The following is a 14,926-nucleotide window of genomic DNA, read 5'->3' on the forward strand; positions in this document are numbered from 1 at the left end:
AGGTTACTTCCCTTATCATACCCTCAGTCATATCCAAACCCTCATTAACGTAACTGCTAAGCCATACTTCAACATGTATTACATAAAGATGATCTTAAACTGTGCTAGCCAAGCTACAGAAGGAGATACATGTGGATTCAGTCACCCTACCAAGAACTTTTCCAATAGGCTAAAATACAAAATACTTCTGGTACTTGCGTAAGAAAATGTTAGTCACTAGCATTAACAGGTAGAAGAGAAAGAATAAGCCACCAGAGGAAAGCACTGCCTAGTCCCAAAGTGCGTTAAGAAATTTAAAAACTTCTCAGGATCCACTATCTGCCACAAACCACACCTAATATATCCCTCAGCATACTCATAACCACAAACCAACCTAGTATTAATTTCTACTGCATACTTCTCAAATTATTTATCAACAGAAATTGTCCTCCCCGGCCCCCAAGAACAGAATCAAACTAAGGGGAGAGACTCAAAACTGATTCATCTCATTAAATACTAATATGCAGAGACAGAAGGGTAGGAGTTACAATTTAGACCTCAAATAGGACAGTCTTTGGTTAAAACATGATCCAGACAAGCGCAAGGTATAGCTGGTATTTTATACCCATAGACTGAGCTGAAAAAATGTTTGTTTACGTTCACTTCCTAGTACTGTGGTGTCTAATCAAAGATTACGTAATTTCAACAGATAAATTTAGCTTCCAGGAGTAAGCAAAAGAGCCATTTAAATTACTTAAGGGATTCACAAGATGATGTGTGTGTATACATATATATTTAACGGCAACAGTAATCTCTCAAGCTCAACCGTGATGTAACAGAATACTTCTACCGGTATTATACCTATTTACTCACAAAACAGATAATCTCAGTAAGGATGATTTTCCTGTTTGGCAGTTCACATAAAAAAAAGCAAGCAAACAAATCACTCTGAATTTTTATACCGTTTATGCTGATACAGGGTAGAGTCTTCTGCTTCCTTAGTTTGAGGTACACCATCTAAAAATAAGAAATCCAGAGAGAGATTTTATACTTATCTATACTATAGAAACCAGATACTTCCAGAATACCCCAGTACCATCATAAGACTAACTTGCTAGCAGTCAAATTACCACTGCAAGACTATATTTGGCATTTATGTTGGGTACTTCCTATTTGGAAAGATTTCATAAAATTAGTAATTCAACTGAAAATCTTAACTAAAGAGAGTATTATAGTTGGTATAAGGAAATTAAAAAAAAAAAAAAATAAACAAACAAAAACCAACACCAAAACCGCAGAGTTTTCCAGGTCAGGTAAAGGTTTTTCCAGTTTCAAGACATTATTTATTTGAAACCCGAAACATGTCATTTTAGAAACTGACTAAGAGTTTCAGGGATGAAACAACTAATATTGATGTTATCATCACAGCTTGAAACATGGCATTACAGTCACTCTACTACAACAGGGAAAAAAAACTTTCTATGATAAGCACTCCAGGATCTTATCTGACTTTTGTCTGCTGCAACTTTTTAATCACTCAGCTGTCATTGCTCCAAACTCATGTGCCGACTGCTGCTAGATCATCCTCTGTCCCCCTTCTAAGCCAGGCTTAATTTTAAGCCTCTACTGACTGAATATCATTGTCCTTGAGCATTAGATTAAAAAAAAGTGCGCCATTTTCTACCACCCTGAATCTCGGAAAAAAACCAAACCTCCCAGAGAACGATGCTGTTATTCACCTCATATTTCAACAGATTTCAACTTCCTTAAACCCTATGGCCTTTGACAGCAAAATGCTTGTCCTCTCTACAGGAGAGATTTCCTGCTCACACATTCCATTCAGAGCCAAACAATTCTGAGTCTCTCAAGGCCAGAATATTTCTGAAATAGTAATACAGCTATATTAATATGGCTTACTTTCCCAGCATCTCCAGGCTGCTAACTATAAGGTATTTGTGGCTTATTGTAAAAATTAGCTATATGGTGCTATTCTGTATACTCAGAGAAGTCTGCATTTGGTAAAATGACTTTAGGTTGACATTTAAGCACCTAACTTCAATTAAAGTTTTAAAATTTTTGGAAATTATGAAAAAGGTTTACCACATGGATGATTCCCAAAAGTAATTTTAGATGAATTACAGTTTTCAGTAGAATTTTCTTGCATTGACAAATTCTGTGGATTGGACGCATTCTCTGGACCAGCTGTATCTTCCTTTATGCTTCTGAACACAGAAAAAGGTATTTTTAAAAGAAAGGGTTTAAATATGTTTAATATTTAAAGGATTCCTAATCATAGTTGGAAATCCTTTTGAAGTTCAGCTTTTCATTCCAATATATGCAAAAAAATACAATAAAATGCACTTCTAGGAAACCATAAATCTCACCACAGGGTCGCTGAACTTCAGTAACTCAGTAAGAAGCATTTATACAGAAATCCAAGTTAAGAGAACATTTAAAATTCTCATTCATCCAGTACCCAGATCAGAAAATCATTCCCTTTCACAAAGAATTCCAGGAGGTTTGGGGGCTTTTTGGTCGTATTTCATTCTGACTTGGAAAAAGTAAAAATTTCAGAATACTCGGAGTTCTTCACTTACTAGTAAGAGACCTCTGGCTTTCCAGCTGTACAGCCAGGGGCTTCACTAGCTAGACTCAAGATTCAGGAAACATTTCAACAGAGCCAATCTAGTTGAGAGCTTAGAGATAGGCACCATGACCCTCTGTTCTGCAACAGCCTAGCAAGTCTCCATCAAAACATTACTGAGAAGAACACAGCGCTGCATAAATTTTGAAACACTGAGTCATCTGTCCAAATGAAAAATACTTTCTTCCATTACCTCCACATAGTGGCATAAGAGGACTGAATCCAGTCTAGTAAGCCATCACCTAATATTTCAGACTGCGTAAATAAATATTAACGTTTAAATTAATCCAGACTGAAGATTTAGTATTAAATACCTATGCAGCCATCTTTATTCAGAACTGACACAGCTTACCTTAATTCCTTTGGAAGTAAATTAGTAAGATTAAAGTAATTTTAATCTTAAACGAGAGATACCTTTAACCACTTCTACCTTTAACAAATGCTTATCATCTTTTCCAAATAATCCAAGTAAACAATTCTTTGAGCCTAGGTAAAATACAGCACAGCAAGTTCAACTTATAGTATTTTTTTAGACGCTATTTCTGAGTTAGGTACTTGAAGGAATCAAACACTTTTAAAAAAAGTCAAGTCTCCTTTGATTTACTGAATAGCTTTGGAAAGCCAAAGTCTGGGAGAAACTAATCTTACCTTAAAGCAACCAAGGTTCTACAAAAACGTTTAGTTATTCACATGCCACACAGAAACCCTAAAACAGCCACCAAGCAAGGAGGTACCTCACAAGCTGAAGGAGGACTTGAAAGGAAGGGGGCTGAAAACTGGGCAAATAGAGTATGAAGTCAGGCAAAAGCTTTGTATACAAAGTCTGCAATGAAGAACCTGAAATCGACACAACCAACATGTAACTGCATATTGTGCAACAAGGAGAAGATATTCCTGCAAAAACCCCCACTTTTCAACCTAGGCCTAGTACTCCTCCAACTGTGGAAACACTTGCAATGAAGGACAGCCTGTGTTTCTCGAGCATCATTAATCAGGAGTGACTGGAGTATTTGCCAAGTCTTCGTGGGATGATATCCAAAGGTCATGTAAAATCATAGAGTAGAATCATAGAATAGTTTGGGTTGGAAAGGACCTTTAAAGGTCATCTAGTCCAACCCCCCTGCAATGAGCAGGGACATCTTCAACTAGATCAGGTTGCTCAGAGCCCCGTCCAACGTGACCTTGAATGTTTCCAGGGATGGGGCATCCACCACCTCTCTGGGCAACCTGTGCCAGTGTTTCACTGCCCTCAGCATAAAAAATTTCTTCCTTATATCTAAAGAGATATCTCTTTTATAAAGAGATTGAAGGATCTAGTGCTTTGACTGTGCATTTATTGAACAGTCAACAAGGTAGTAAATTAGAGAGATGCCTATGCATTAGACATGGGCCATGACCTCCTCCATTATCATCAAAAAGGTCTGGAGAGAAGGCCCAGAGACAGAGTGGCTTTATAAACTGAGAGATTATCCCAAAGCAAGGATACTGCTTATATCCATAGACCATGTCATCTTGGAGATGAAGGTGTGAGCCATTTTCTCTCCAGGACAAAAATGTTTCTTAAGGCAATTAAGACTGAACTTGATCTTGCTGACAAGTGCTGTTTACAACATGCAAAATTCTGGCTATGCCAAGCTTGCCTGAAAGACTGTGCAGCCTATATATGCTAAGGTCCGCTGGTTTAGAAGACTTAATATCTGCGGGAGGAGTAGAACACCACTTTCATTCTGGTCACAGAAGTAAGATCCTTGCACTGCACATGACAAACCACGAGCATTTAATTAACTGAAGAATCTTATTGGCTTTTCAACTAAAGAGGGAGACTGATGAACAATCACAAGACCACCAGCACTCTGTAGCAAGGACATATAATTAAAGTGAATGGCTGAGGCAAAAGAACAGAAAACTTAACCAGCTATACTGAGTGCTGCTTGATGCACTAATAGGAGGTGGTTTGGGCTGCTGATGTCAGGCAGGAGTTCTGCAATGTAGGCAATTTGCCAAGTAGTTCAGAGAAAAATTACTGTTTTCAAAATAGCATGGAAACTATCCTTTATCTTCCTGTTATTTTTTAAAGTCTTTTACTGGGCAGAAGCATTCTTTGATGCTATTATCATGACCAGAGAAAAAAAGGATCATACAAGTATTATGGGTACCTGTTAAGTAATGAGCCATACTCATAGCCATGAAGGACAATAGGTAAGAGACTACCACATTGCACGCACAAATCCTAGACAAAAAACGGAGTAATACAGAATGCTTGTCAAACTAGCACAGACTAAGGGGAGGCGAAGTGATCCGCCACATACGAAGAAGTAAAAATTTCCTTTATGAAATTTAAATCTGCAATGAAGCATCCGAAATCCGCATAACCAACATGTAACTATGCATATTCTGCAACATGCAATTCTGGGAGAAGATATTCCTGAAAAAAACACAAATGAAGTTATTCAGTCAGCTTCACCTTATAGGAGCTCTTCGAGTCCCCTTTATTTAACTAGTACCTTACTAAAAAAAGACTGCAGTGAGGACTGAATGTTTCAACAGTAGTATCAAGCTTAGTGACTCTGCAAAAAGTAATCCAAGCTGTTGCATTACAGATATTTGAGATGGAACTGTTGCACACAGCACCACGATAAGTTGTCTGGTCTCTGGCATTACATGCTCTAGTGACCATTAGGAAGTTACCAACCTTCCTGTTCAGTAACAGCATGAAACAAGAAATAAATTCAAAAAGGTTGTGCTCAAGGTAGCAGAAACCTCAAAGCCTGAGTCCTCTCTGCGAGGAATAAAACCTGAAAAAAAGCCTTCCAAGCATCAACAGTGCAAACACTGTTCTCAAATACTGATTTTTAAGGTTGTACAAAATATGGGAAAAAACAAATCCTTCGGTTAAGATAAAACTCCAGTACAGTTCTAGATAGAAATGTAGGAACCTCAATCTAAGATGGAAATGGTACGGAGGGGGTTAGGCTTCCTCTTGTTGACTGGTTAAGTCACAAAAACAACAGCCTTAATTAACTTGCCCAACCCTGAGACAACACATACAGTGCCCATGCTGGTATTCCAGGGACCTTTTTTTGTTTATGAAGCAATATTTACTCTCCGAAAGAAAATATTCCAGATTTTTCTTTTCCTTGTAAATATTAAAAAAGCTTGGTTGGTCAGACAAAAGCATTTAAATTATATTTTTAATCATAGCTCTACAAACTGAAGAATAAATGGCTAAAGAAACTCCTCAACAAGGTGCCACACAGAGGCCAGAACAAAAAAAAGCTACGGACATCTTGCTCATAAGCATTTTAAATCAAGAGTCCTAGGATCCGGGACAGACCACAGTGAGATATGCCCTTCCACCACATACAGTATTTACTCAGTTCTAGAAGTTTGCAAGGCAAGAAGAAGAAGAAGAAAAAAAAAGTACAGTGCTGTTACTGCAAAAACCATTAAGCGTATGGCCCTAATCCTTTTAAAGTAACCTGTTTGAATTTTCCAGCTTGCACTCTGCAGTTGTACAAACACCAACAATATGTTCCACTGTACTGACTGGTAAGCATTCAAAAAAGCCACTGATCATAATAAAAGATAACAGAATTTGAATTCAGACTCCATATTTTTATGAGAAACTTGACTATCCGCATCAAATACTAATTTAACATTTTCTAGAATTGATATTTTTCTTTCCATGATGATTATGTGGCTAAAAAATAGTTAAAGGAAAGCAGATATATTAAACACTATTGTCTCTGTGTTTAAATGAAAGTCATATTCAGTAATATTAATCATGAAAATATCCAGTTAAAATTAAGTAACAGATTTTTTTCCTAGTAAAGTATATGCTGAAAAAAATTTGTAAACACTTACAAAGGCTCCAAGTTCTTTGCGTGATCTAATACCTTCATGTGTCTGCACAACTTCTGAAGTTGTGTTATGTGTTCTGGATTGTCAGTTCCCAGACCCGTAGACAAAATCTCAGAGCGAACGTTGTATTCATTGACAGACATCTTCAAATCTGAAAGCCTGGTAATCCGGACCTTGAATTACAAAACATACTAGATGGAAACCATAGTTCATAAATGGTCTCTCTCCAACCCTAAACTGTTCTTTAAGTAAAACTTTAAACATACCCCCATTTATTTATACCTGTAAGCAATTCATTTTCTCTGATTTTCAAACAGGAACCTATCCATGTTTAATTGTTTTCAAAGTATCACCATCTTTTTCATTGTGATAATGGCTCAAGTAACTAGTAGCTAGTCCCATCTAACAGAACCAAGATGGCAATGAAGTAAACAATCCTAGCCCTGATTACCCAAATTACAGCCAAAATACACACCACATAGTTAGAATAACTTCTAGACCCAAGTAACAATAAAACTGCTGGGGAGGCACGGTAAGAAAAACCCTAAGCAAAAACAAAAGCCTTAAGGCAATCTACCTGCAAAGTTTTGGAAGAATAGGAGAATACTCAGAGGAAACATCATCATGTGGATGACATACTCTCTAGCTTTTCCCTAACTATCACCTTCCAGTCAGCACTACCAAAAGGAATACTTGGTCGAGGCCAGTACTGCCTTTCTTACGGGCCAGGGGACCAACAGAAGAACAATACAAACATGGCACTGACAATAACATTTTCATTTCAGGAAAACCTCAAATGTCAACTCTGAGAGAACCAATAATTAAAGCACTTTCATCACGTCTAAGATTACTGCAATGAGAAGATGTAACCCCCCCCCCAAAAAAAAAAAAACAAACCACCTTAATATCTGAAAGGTCAGAATCACAGCCTTTATACCCAATTGATGATTACAGGTCCTCTTTTGAATGCTGACAGAAAGAAATTCAGTTTATGAAGAAAAACTCACAACACTATGCATTAACACTTTGGAAGACCAAGCAGCCTTCTAAGATGTTAGTGTAAGTAAAATTGTAAAAAAAAAAAAAAAAAAAAAATTCTAAGAACGAGAGCACCCATTTTTCCCTATTCTGATCAAGAAAACTAAGGAAAAAAGCTTAAAAGCATTCTTTAATTTGCAGAAAAATTTAGAGTAAAATTAACTCTAAACTAGTGCAAGAACCATAAAAGACAGCAAAGACTTAGAAATATAAGCAGAGTAAGTGAAGTCTAGTATAAGAGATCTTGGATATCAGCAAACAATCTTGGAGGATCAAAGTTTCATTCTTTCAGAGGAATGTGTAATGAACTATAGAATTGATTTTACAAGATAAAACCCTAAAAACTAGTACTTCCAAAATATACTTTTGTTATTAACTTCGTGGAATAGTCTGGATGACATTTATAATCAATTTGGTGCGCTGTTACTGGTGCATATTTAGCTCTCCAGATTTAAAGTTCAAGTTTTCCTCAGTAATGTATTCCACCTATATACAAGCACACGTATTTATCACAGAATGGTTGAGGTTGGAAAGGACCTCTGGAGGTCACCTTGTCCAACCCCCTTGCTCAAGCAGGGGCACCTAGAGCCGGCTGCCCAGGACCATGTCCTGATGGCTTCTGAGTATCTCCAAGGATGGAGACTCTACAACCTCTGAGCAACCTGTTCCAGTGCTCAGACACCATCACAGTAAATTAACCAACAGTACTGTGTGAATACCACGTAGAATAAAATTAAAATAAGAATGGACAGAAGGAAAGAGATTAATGGGTGCTCTTGTTACAAAGGAGTTTATATACAAATATTTTGTAATGCTACAATTCTATACCTACCATTGGGTCAACCCAAGCTGTATTTCCCAAGGTATGTACTATTTTTGCTTCATGTAGTTTTCCTTTAATTTTGTGATGAATATAATGAGTTACCTAGGAAAAACAAATTTTCACTGTACTTGAGATGTATACAAACATAACTTTACAGTTATTTTAATTATAATGAAACAATCTTCTGAGCTTAACAATGAAAAGGGTATTCAATAAATAAAACCAGTTTTGAGTAAACTAGTGAAATACTCCAACTTTACTGTAGGTTAAAATAGTATTAGCCTTTAAGGAAGGAGCTTCCTTAATGGAAGAATACTCAAACACAGGTCAATTTACAGAGGCTACCCTTCCCGTTACTCCCCACAGATTCAAAAGCAGCAATAACTTGTTCTGGAAGAAGCCATTTAAATCACAGAGAAGAAAACCCCATAAATTTATTATTTTGTAGGAAAACGAACAAGAAAACCGACTTCTTAGACTCTGGCCCAATAGCAGATATTTATTGGTAATACTAATAAGCAATGAAATTTGATAACTGAATTTGCAGTTCATAACTGTTTTTCTTGTAGAAACAGTTCCTCATTTCCAACAACACAGAGAGAAATTAAAGAACTTAAAGGAAATACCATGAAAAACCTGACAAATATTACCTTTGGGTTCCATTCCATTTCATTATCAACGGGTTTCACTCTACAAACTACAAATTCCACAGCCTGAGGTGGCAGACACTGAAATCTTGCAGGTAAGTGAAGCAGCTGATAGCTCTGAACTTGACTTGTTCTACCTTCATCTATATATTGAATTTTGACGTTAAAGAACAAGTTTTCCTCCTCTTTTGGGGAAATCTCTATCACCTGAACCCTTCATATAGTAGGAAAGGAAACACAGAATTATTATTCATATAATAAGTTTTTTAATCTACTCTTGTTTAAAAAATGGTATTTTCATAGCAAAATATCTAACTGCGTGTGTGTGTGTGTAGTTGTTCTGTTTTCCATTCAGTAACTTAAAGAGTATGTGATAGCTTTTTAAAGAATGATTTGAATAGCAGTGATTTTTTGCTGGTTTTGGGGGTAGGTTGACTTTTTAACTAAACAGTGAAAGTTTTAAATTACTTTGTACAAAAAGTGCACATGAATAATTTTAAAAAACAACATTTTTACCTGTGAAAAAGTGTTTTCTCACATAATCCATAAAATGCTAGTTTCTCCACATTTTTAACAGAAATTTTATTACTAGGTTTCTTAAAATACTCATTAATTTCTTCAGCAAGGGTTGTATATTGGTCCTTTTGTTTATCTACTATTCGACCAAAGTAGTTTGTTGCATTTACAATGTGGAGAGGCAGTATCTGAAAGCATAAAATACATTAGAAAAAAGGAGGACTGGATGATTTTGTCAATTAATGAAATATAAGTTTTCATATTCAAGATCACCTACGTCTTTCCAGCCCAAAGAGGTGACAGAGATGCTGTTACATACACACATTTCAGAAGATTGAGTTATTATTATATTATTAATAAGACTATGAATAATACTAATTGCTCATAGTCCAGTCAACAGTGGACAGAAATTTATAGAGCAAGAACTGTTAGGTCTCAATTGGTGGTATTCCACTTAAATGAACACCAGTGAACTATGCTACTACCTGCCAAGCTACTAACCACTAAGGCATTCCACACCGTTCAAGCTTAATTCTAAGTGTTCTCCAGCCTCACAGTGAGTTTTCGAAGAGCTGACTGGGGAGGTATGAGGCCTTCACTCTTTTTGCACCAAAATTACTTCAGTGAAAAACTATGAATATACTAGTATCAACACCAATGCATAAAATGCTGAGTGCATTCCGTCTCAAGGGTCATGCCAAGCAGAAGTACTGAGATACAGCTGGGTGTACGAGGCCAGACAGGATAGTAAGAGGACCAGAAAGTGATTTCCACTTAAAAATCCTAAAAAAGCACAAATGTGACTTGAGGCTCTTGAAGGAAGGAGACATTATACTAGGTTCCAAACAAAAAAGAAAGTGAATACTTATCAAAGTGATAACTGATTTGTAAGACAGACACCCAGGCTTCTGCAGTCAGCAGAAGCAGATGAGGAAATGGAAGAGGCTACAACTGCTGTCTTGAGTGCACCACAGGTAACTGCAAGTTTCTAATAGGAGTGTCATGAAATCTGTCCACTGAATCTGGCAAATCCATCCAGCACTAAAACCGTACACGTGTAGGTTGTCAAAGGGTTTGAACTCATACCTACCAACAAAAGCTTTAATTTTAATTAGGCAGAAATGGAGTGACACCAAAGAATCCACCCAGTTCTCCTTATTTTCTATTCTCACAACCTATGACTTTTAGGAATGGATAACACCCATTAACTGCATGACCTGAAGGCACCTGAATTCTGGAAAAGGCAGGACAGGAAGAAGGTGGAAGCAGCTCATCCAAACGGAAGGCATCCAGCACTTCTTAGACCCAAAGTGCTAACTTTGGAAGGAAGCACCAATGTCTACACACCTGCCCTCAGCAATCATCATCCAACAAGGAGACGAACGAGACTGTACAATACTGCTGTATAGGAAGACACTCCAGTATAGAAGGGACTGAAAAGCCGGGTAAAGGGAGCTGGAAATACAAACTGTTACTAGGATGTGAAGAACCACCATAACAAAGTCAACCCAATAACCATGACTGTGAAACTATTAAAAAAAACCCAAACAAAACAGTCCAGTTAGAACAGCACTCTATCAAAATTGTTTTCAAAAAGCATTGACACCTTAGTAGGAAATAACTGTTACATCTAGAAGATAAGGGAGGAGCTGTATCCCATTTTCTGTGGGTACTGCAAATGAATACCAGTTTCAAGTGACAAGACCAGAATATGCTCACTTTTCAGCAAGTTTGCATGAGCATGTCAGCTAAGAAAAAAATCCTCACTTCCAACAAAACATGCATCATCAACTTCTCTTCACTCCAGAAGATAAATTTTTGTTTCCTCTATAATAAATATAATTGAAGTTTACAGGAACTTTAACCTTTGTTAATTTTGGTATATGGTCTCAATTTATAGAGGGAAGGAATAAACAGAACATAAGCCCTCTTCCCATAGAATGGTAATCTTCAGTGCAGAAGAAAAACTGAGGTAAACTCAGAATCACCTGCAAAATAATGTCAATTCAAGCTAAGGATTAAAGGAAAATCTGGCACACTTACTTATGCAAGGGAGAGAGGAAAAAAGCTAAAAAATAACAAACATCCAAGAGATATAGTATACATACTACAGTGATATTAATGCAGTGTGAAAAAATAAGTAATATGCTAAGTAGCTATTTAAGACCTGTCTTCTTGGTACCCAAACCCAAGGTAAATAGTAACAACTTACTGTCACACATCCAGACGTTTGTATAATTTTATCTGGTATATTCTGGGGCACGTCTATTTGTAAATTAATTTGATGACGATCTGGACACACTGTTCTATTCCTATGTATTAAGAAAATGGTTTTAGAAAAAAGCCCTTTGTTTTCAGTTGTAAACTATTTTGATGTGTCTTAAAACAGCTTTAAACACTAAAATTTCATCAGCCCTCAATATTCAATTTCTGTCTCAAACAGCACCAATGACTTGGGGGGTTAGACAGAAATGGCCAAAAAGCTCTTGGTGGAAAAGTTTGTACATCGAAACAAAAAAACACCAGAAAAGTTGTTTCAGAGTAAAACAAATACTAACACTGAATTTTTTGTTACTTGCAACAACAGTTATCTCTACTAGAAGTCATACCTGAGAACACTTTAGCTTCTTCCTTCAGGCTAAAATACTTACAATCCAGTTACACACAGCTCAGATAAGTCATCGTCTACTTACCCACTCTGGAGGGACAGGAGACTATAGGGGAGAGAGTAAAGCACAAACCTCGTGCAATTATGGTTAGAATACTAATCAAAACAATGGCTTAAAGTTCGCCCAAGTACATCTAGGCAGGAGTCATAATTATACTACGTCAGATTATGTATGGTCTCCATAACAACATTAATATTTTTGTTTTCATAAAAGTACTTAAGAGTGAAACAGATGCAACAGTGAACAGAAAAAAAAAAAAAAAAAGAATCATGAGCAAAATCTGGTTTGAATAGAAGTATCCAACAGGAAAATTCATCAAGGAAGTAGAAGCAGTCATCATTCAGGGCATACAATGCCTTCCTGCATCAGTAAGGCTGTCAAGAAAACTTGGTACTTCCTTACTTGCAAATCCCAAATGTTTTAAGATAGGCACACAGTGGCCTTGAAAATTTCTTATCTTCTTCGGCTTCTAGCATCTTGGCAGTAAAATCATGCAGTTCTGATGGAATTTCAGCTTCTGCGTGCTGCAAATAGCGCAGGATCCCAAGTGCATGACATGCACTGTTTTCTGTTAGCAGAATGACTGACCTTGCCTTTGTATATTCCTGATCTACAGAAGAATCCTAAAAAAAAAAAATTATTATTTTAAAAAGCTCTTATGTATCCACCACTTAATAATCAAATGTAATATTAACCCATTAAAGATTCAGTCAAACCTTTATCACTTTACAGAAGTTGTCAGACATGCTGTGTAGACGCTCACCGAAGATTCTTGGAGAAGGAAAACTGAAATGTATCACGCAAGTTGCATCTGTAATTCCCAAAGACTGCATGCAGTCATCTGTTAAAACTAAGCACATGATTTATACATACATATAAGATAACTGTATCTTATATAAACCACGACACTGTAATACTTCAAGCATGTAAGTATTACATCACATTAGCAATGGCTGTTTCCTTCTCCCCATCGAATTAAGAATTAAGAAAAAGGTCTTTTCCCAATACACTTATATAAACCATTATATTTCTTCAGTCAATACACTTCATAAGCATATGGCAGAAAAGCATTTCCTGTTAGTCTCTAATAATCTAGCATAATTCTTTATCTCATATCAGTATCACAGAATAAATAAAATTGCCCACAGCCAAGTACTTTACAAGAGTAAGACAGAAAACACTTGAAGTAATGCAGGAATGCTAACACCTTTGTATGAACCTACAAAGCAGATGTAATTAAAATCAATCTTCTTGCTTTTGATGTACAAAATGGAAAAAATTACGTTTGAAACTGGGTAAGAGTCTGCAAACAACTTGAAAAATGGACTTCTACCAGAACATGTGGGAAGTGATTACAATAAGTCTTCGGAGTTTCTAAAATATTTCAAACTGCAGATATCCTCTGTAGTAGGAGACAATTGTGAAATCATGGAAATTCTCTGAAAGTACTAGTAGTTCTTTTAAATAATGCATCAAAAAAACCTCCTTTATGTTCCCTCTAATAAGTAAGGTTTTCCCTCACAGCAGTTAACCCTGGGACACAGGAACAACAACAAAAAAGAAAAAAGGAAAAAAAAGAAAAAAGATTAACTGTAGCACTAATAAGTAAAGGGACAACTAGAAAGAATTCATAGGGAACTGACCCTGTGGAAGAGATAACCCAGTATAAGTATTTAGTGTAGAACACGAGTCACCATGAAGACATAATCACAACTAGACAAAAAGAAAATACTCACCTAACACAACATGAATGCCAGAACTATATTTTTTTGTCCACTGCTCTAAGATACACTTGAAATTAAACTTGCTCTCTTTATGTATTTTCAAGGAAAATATTGAATTGCTCTTCAGTGCCTGGATGACAAAGTAAAGGAGTTATATGTTCTTCCAATACAGCAATAACTGCTCTAATAAACAGTATCTCTTATTAGTATCTAGCATACCTTAGCTACTGGAAAGAGAGCCAAGGTAAAGAGTTAATGAAATTTAGGTTGCTTATATGAAAAAAAGTGAAAATTGAGATTATGGACATTAAACTTACTAACTTCCTGTACAAAAAGAAAACTAATAAGCTCAGGTTCCTATGGATTAATACATTAAACAGATGTTTAAGAAAGTACAAATTCCATTTGAAGATTTTCCCACCATTAAGGTGCCCTTTCTATTCTAAGTCGATTCTATCATCTAACAACATGCAGGCTCAAGTTTCAGTCTCAGAAAAAGCACTAAAAACCCCTCACCGATCTACTCATACTTAACTTGCATGAATGTAGTATTCTCAAAAGGCTTTATGTATTTGTCAAGTTCAAGGTTCACAAATTAATCACTACAAAAACCTTGGTTATTTGGTAAACTGGCATGTCTAATGAACTAAGTTAACACTTAAAATATTTTTGTAGACCATTTAAGATATTTGAAGTTAATGTACACAAGGATTACTACAAACAGCTTCAATACTTCTTTAGCGTCAATAAACACTCTTCCTTTAAGTGGTGGTGGGGTTGGTTTTGATATGCTTGAAGAAATTAACTCTCAAATATTCAAGGAAAACGTGCTAGAAAGTCATGAGACAAAACCAGATTTGCTTCCATTAACAATCGTCAAAGATTAAACATTCCAGATACACTAACATTTACATAAGAAGAATCCTTTAAATAGCACAGCATCTATTCCAGCTTCTGGAAGGGAATACATTCCCATGTTTCAGGACTGACATATCTCTTCCTATGACATCCGAACAATCCAGCCA

General features: G+C 36.3%; 1 protein-coding gene across 1 annotated transcript in view; it reads right to left on the reverse strand.

Moving 5' to 3' along the window:
- The window catches only part of TDRD12 (tudor domain containing 12), a 33,852-nt gene that overhangs the window by 1,509 nt on the left and 17,417 nt on the right, over positions 1–14,926 (reverse strand). The window contains exons 15-24 of the mRNA XM_076348833.1: positions 13,914–14,031; positions 12,894–13,027; positions 12,580–12,800; positions 11,721–11,820; positions 9,509–9,696; positions 8,996–9,206; positions 8,355–8,447; positions 6,488–6,657; positions 2,080–2,201; positions 942–996 (exon numbers count right to left, since the gene is read on the reverse strand). Coding sequence (XP_076204948.1) covers positions 942–996; positions 2,080–2,201; positions 6,488–6,657; positions 8,355–8,447; positions 8,996–9,206; positions 9,509–9,696; positions 11,721–11,820; positions 12,580–12,800; positions 12,894–13,027; positions 13,914–14,031 — 1,412 coding nt within the window. The remainder of the gene's footprint in view (positions 1–941; positions 997–2,079; positions 2,202–6,487; positions 6,658–8,354; positions 8,448–8,995; positions 9,207–9,508; positions 9,697–11,720; positions 11,821–12,579; positions 12,801–12,893; positions 13,028–13,913; positions 14,032–14,926) is intronic.

This window comes from Aptenodytes patagonicus, chromosome 11, assembly GCF_965638725.1.
Source record: "Aptenodytes patagonicus chromosome 11, bAptPat1.pri.cur, whole genome shotgun sequence".
Classification (NCBI taxonomy): Eukaryota; Metazoa; Chordata; class Aves; order Sphenisciformes; family Spheniscidae; genus Aptenodytes; species Aptenodytes patagonicus.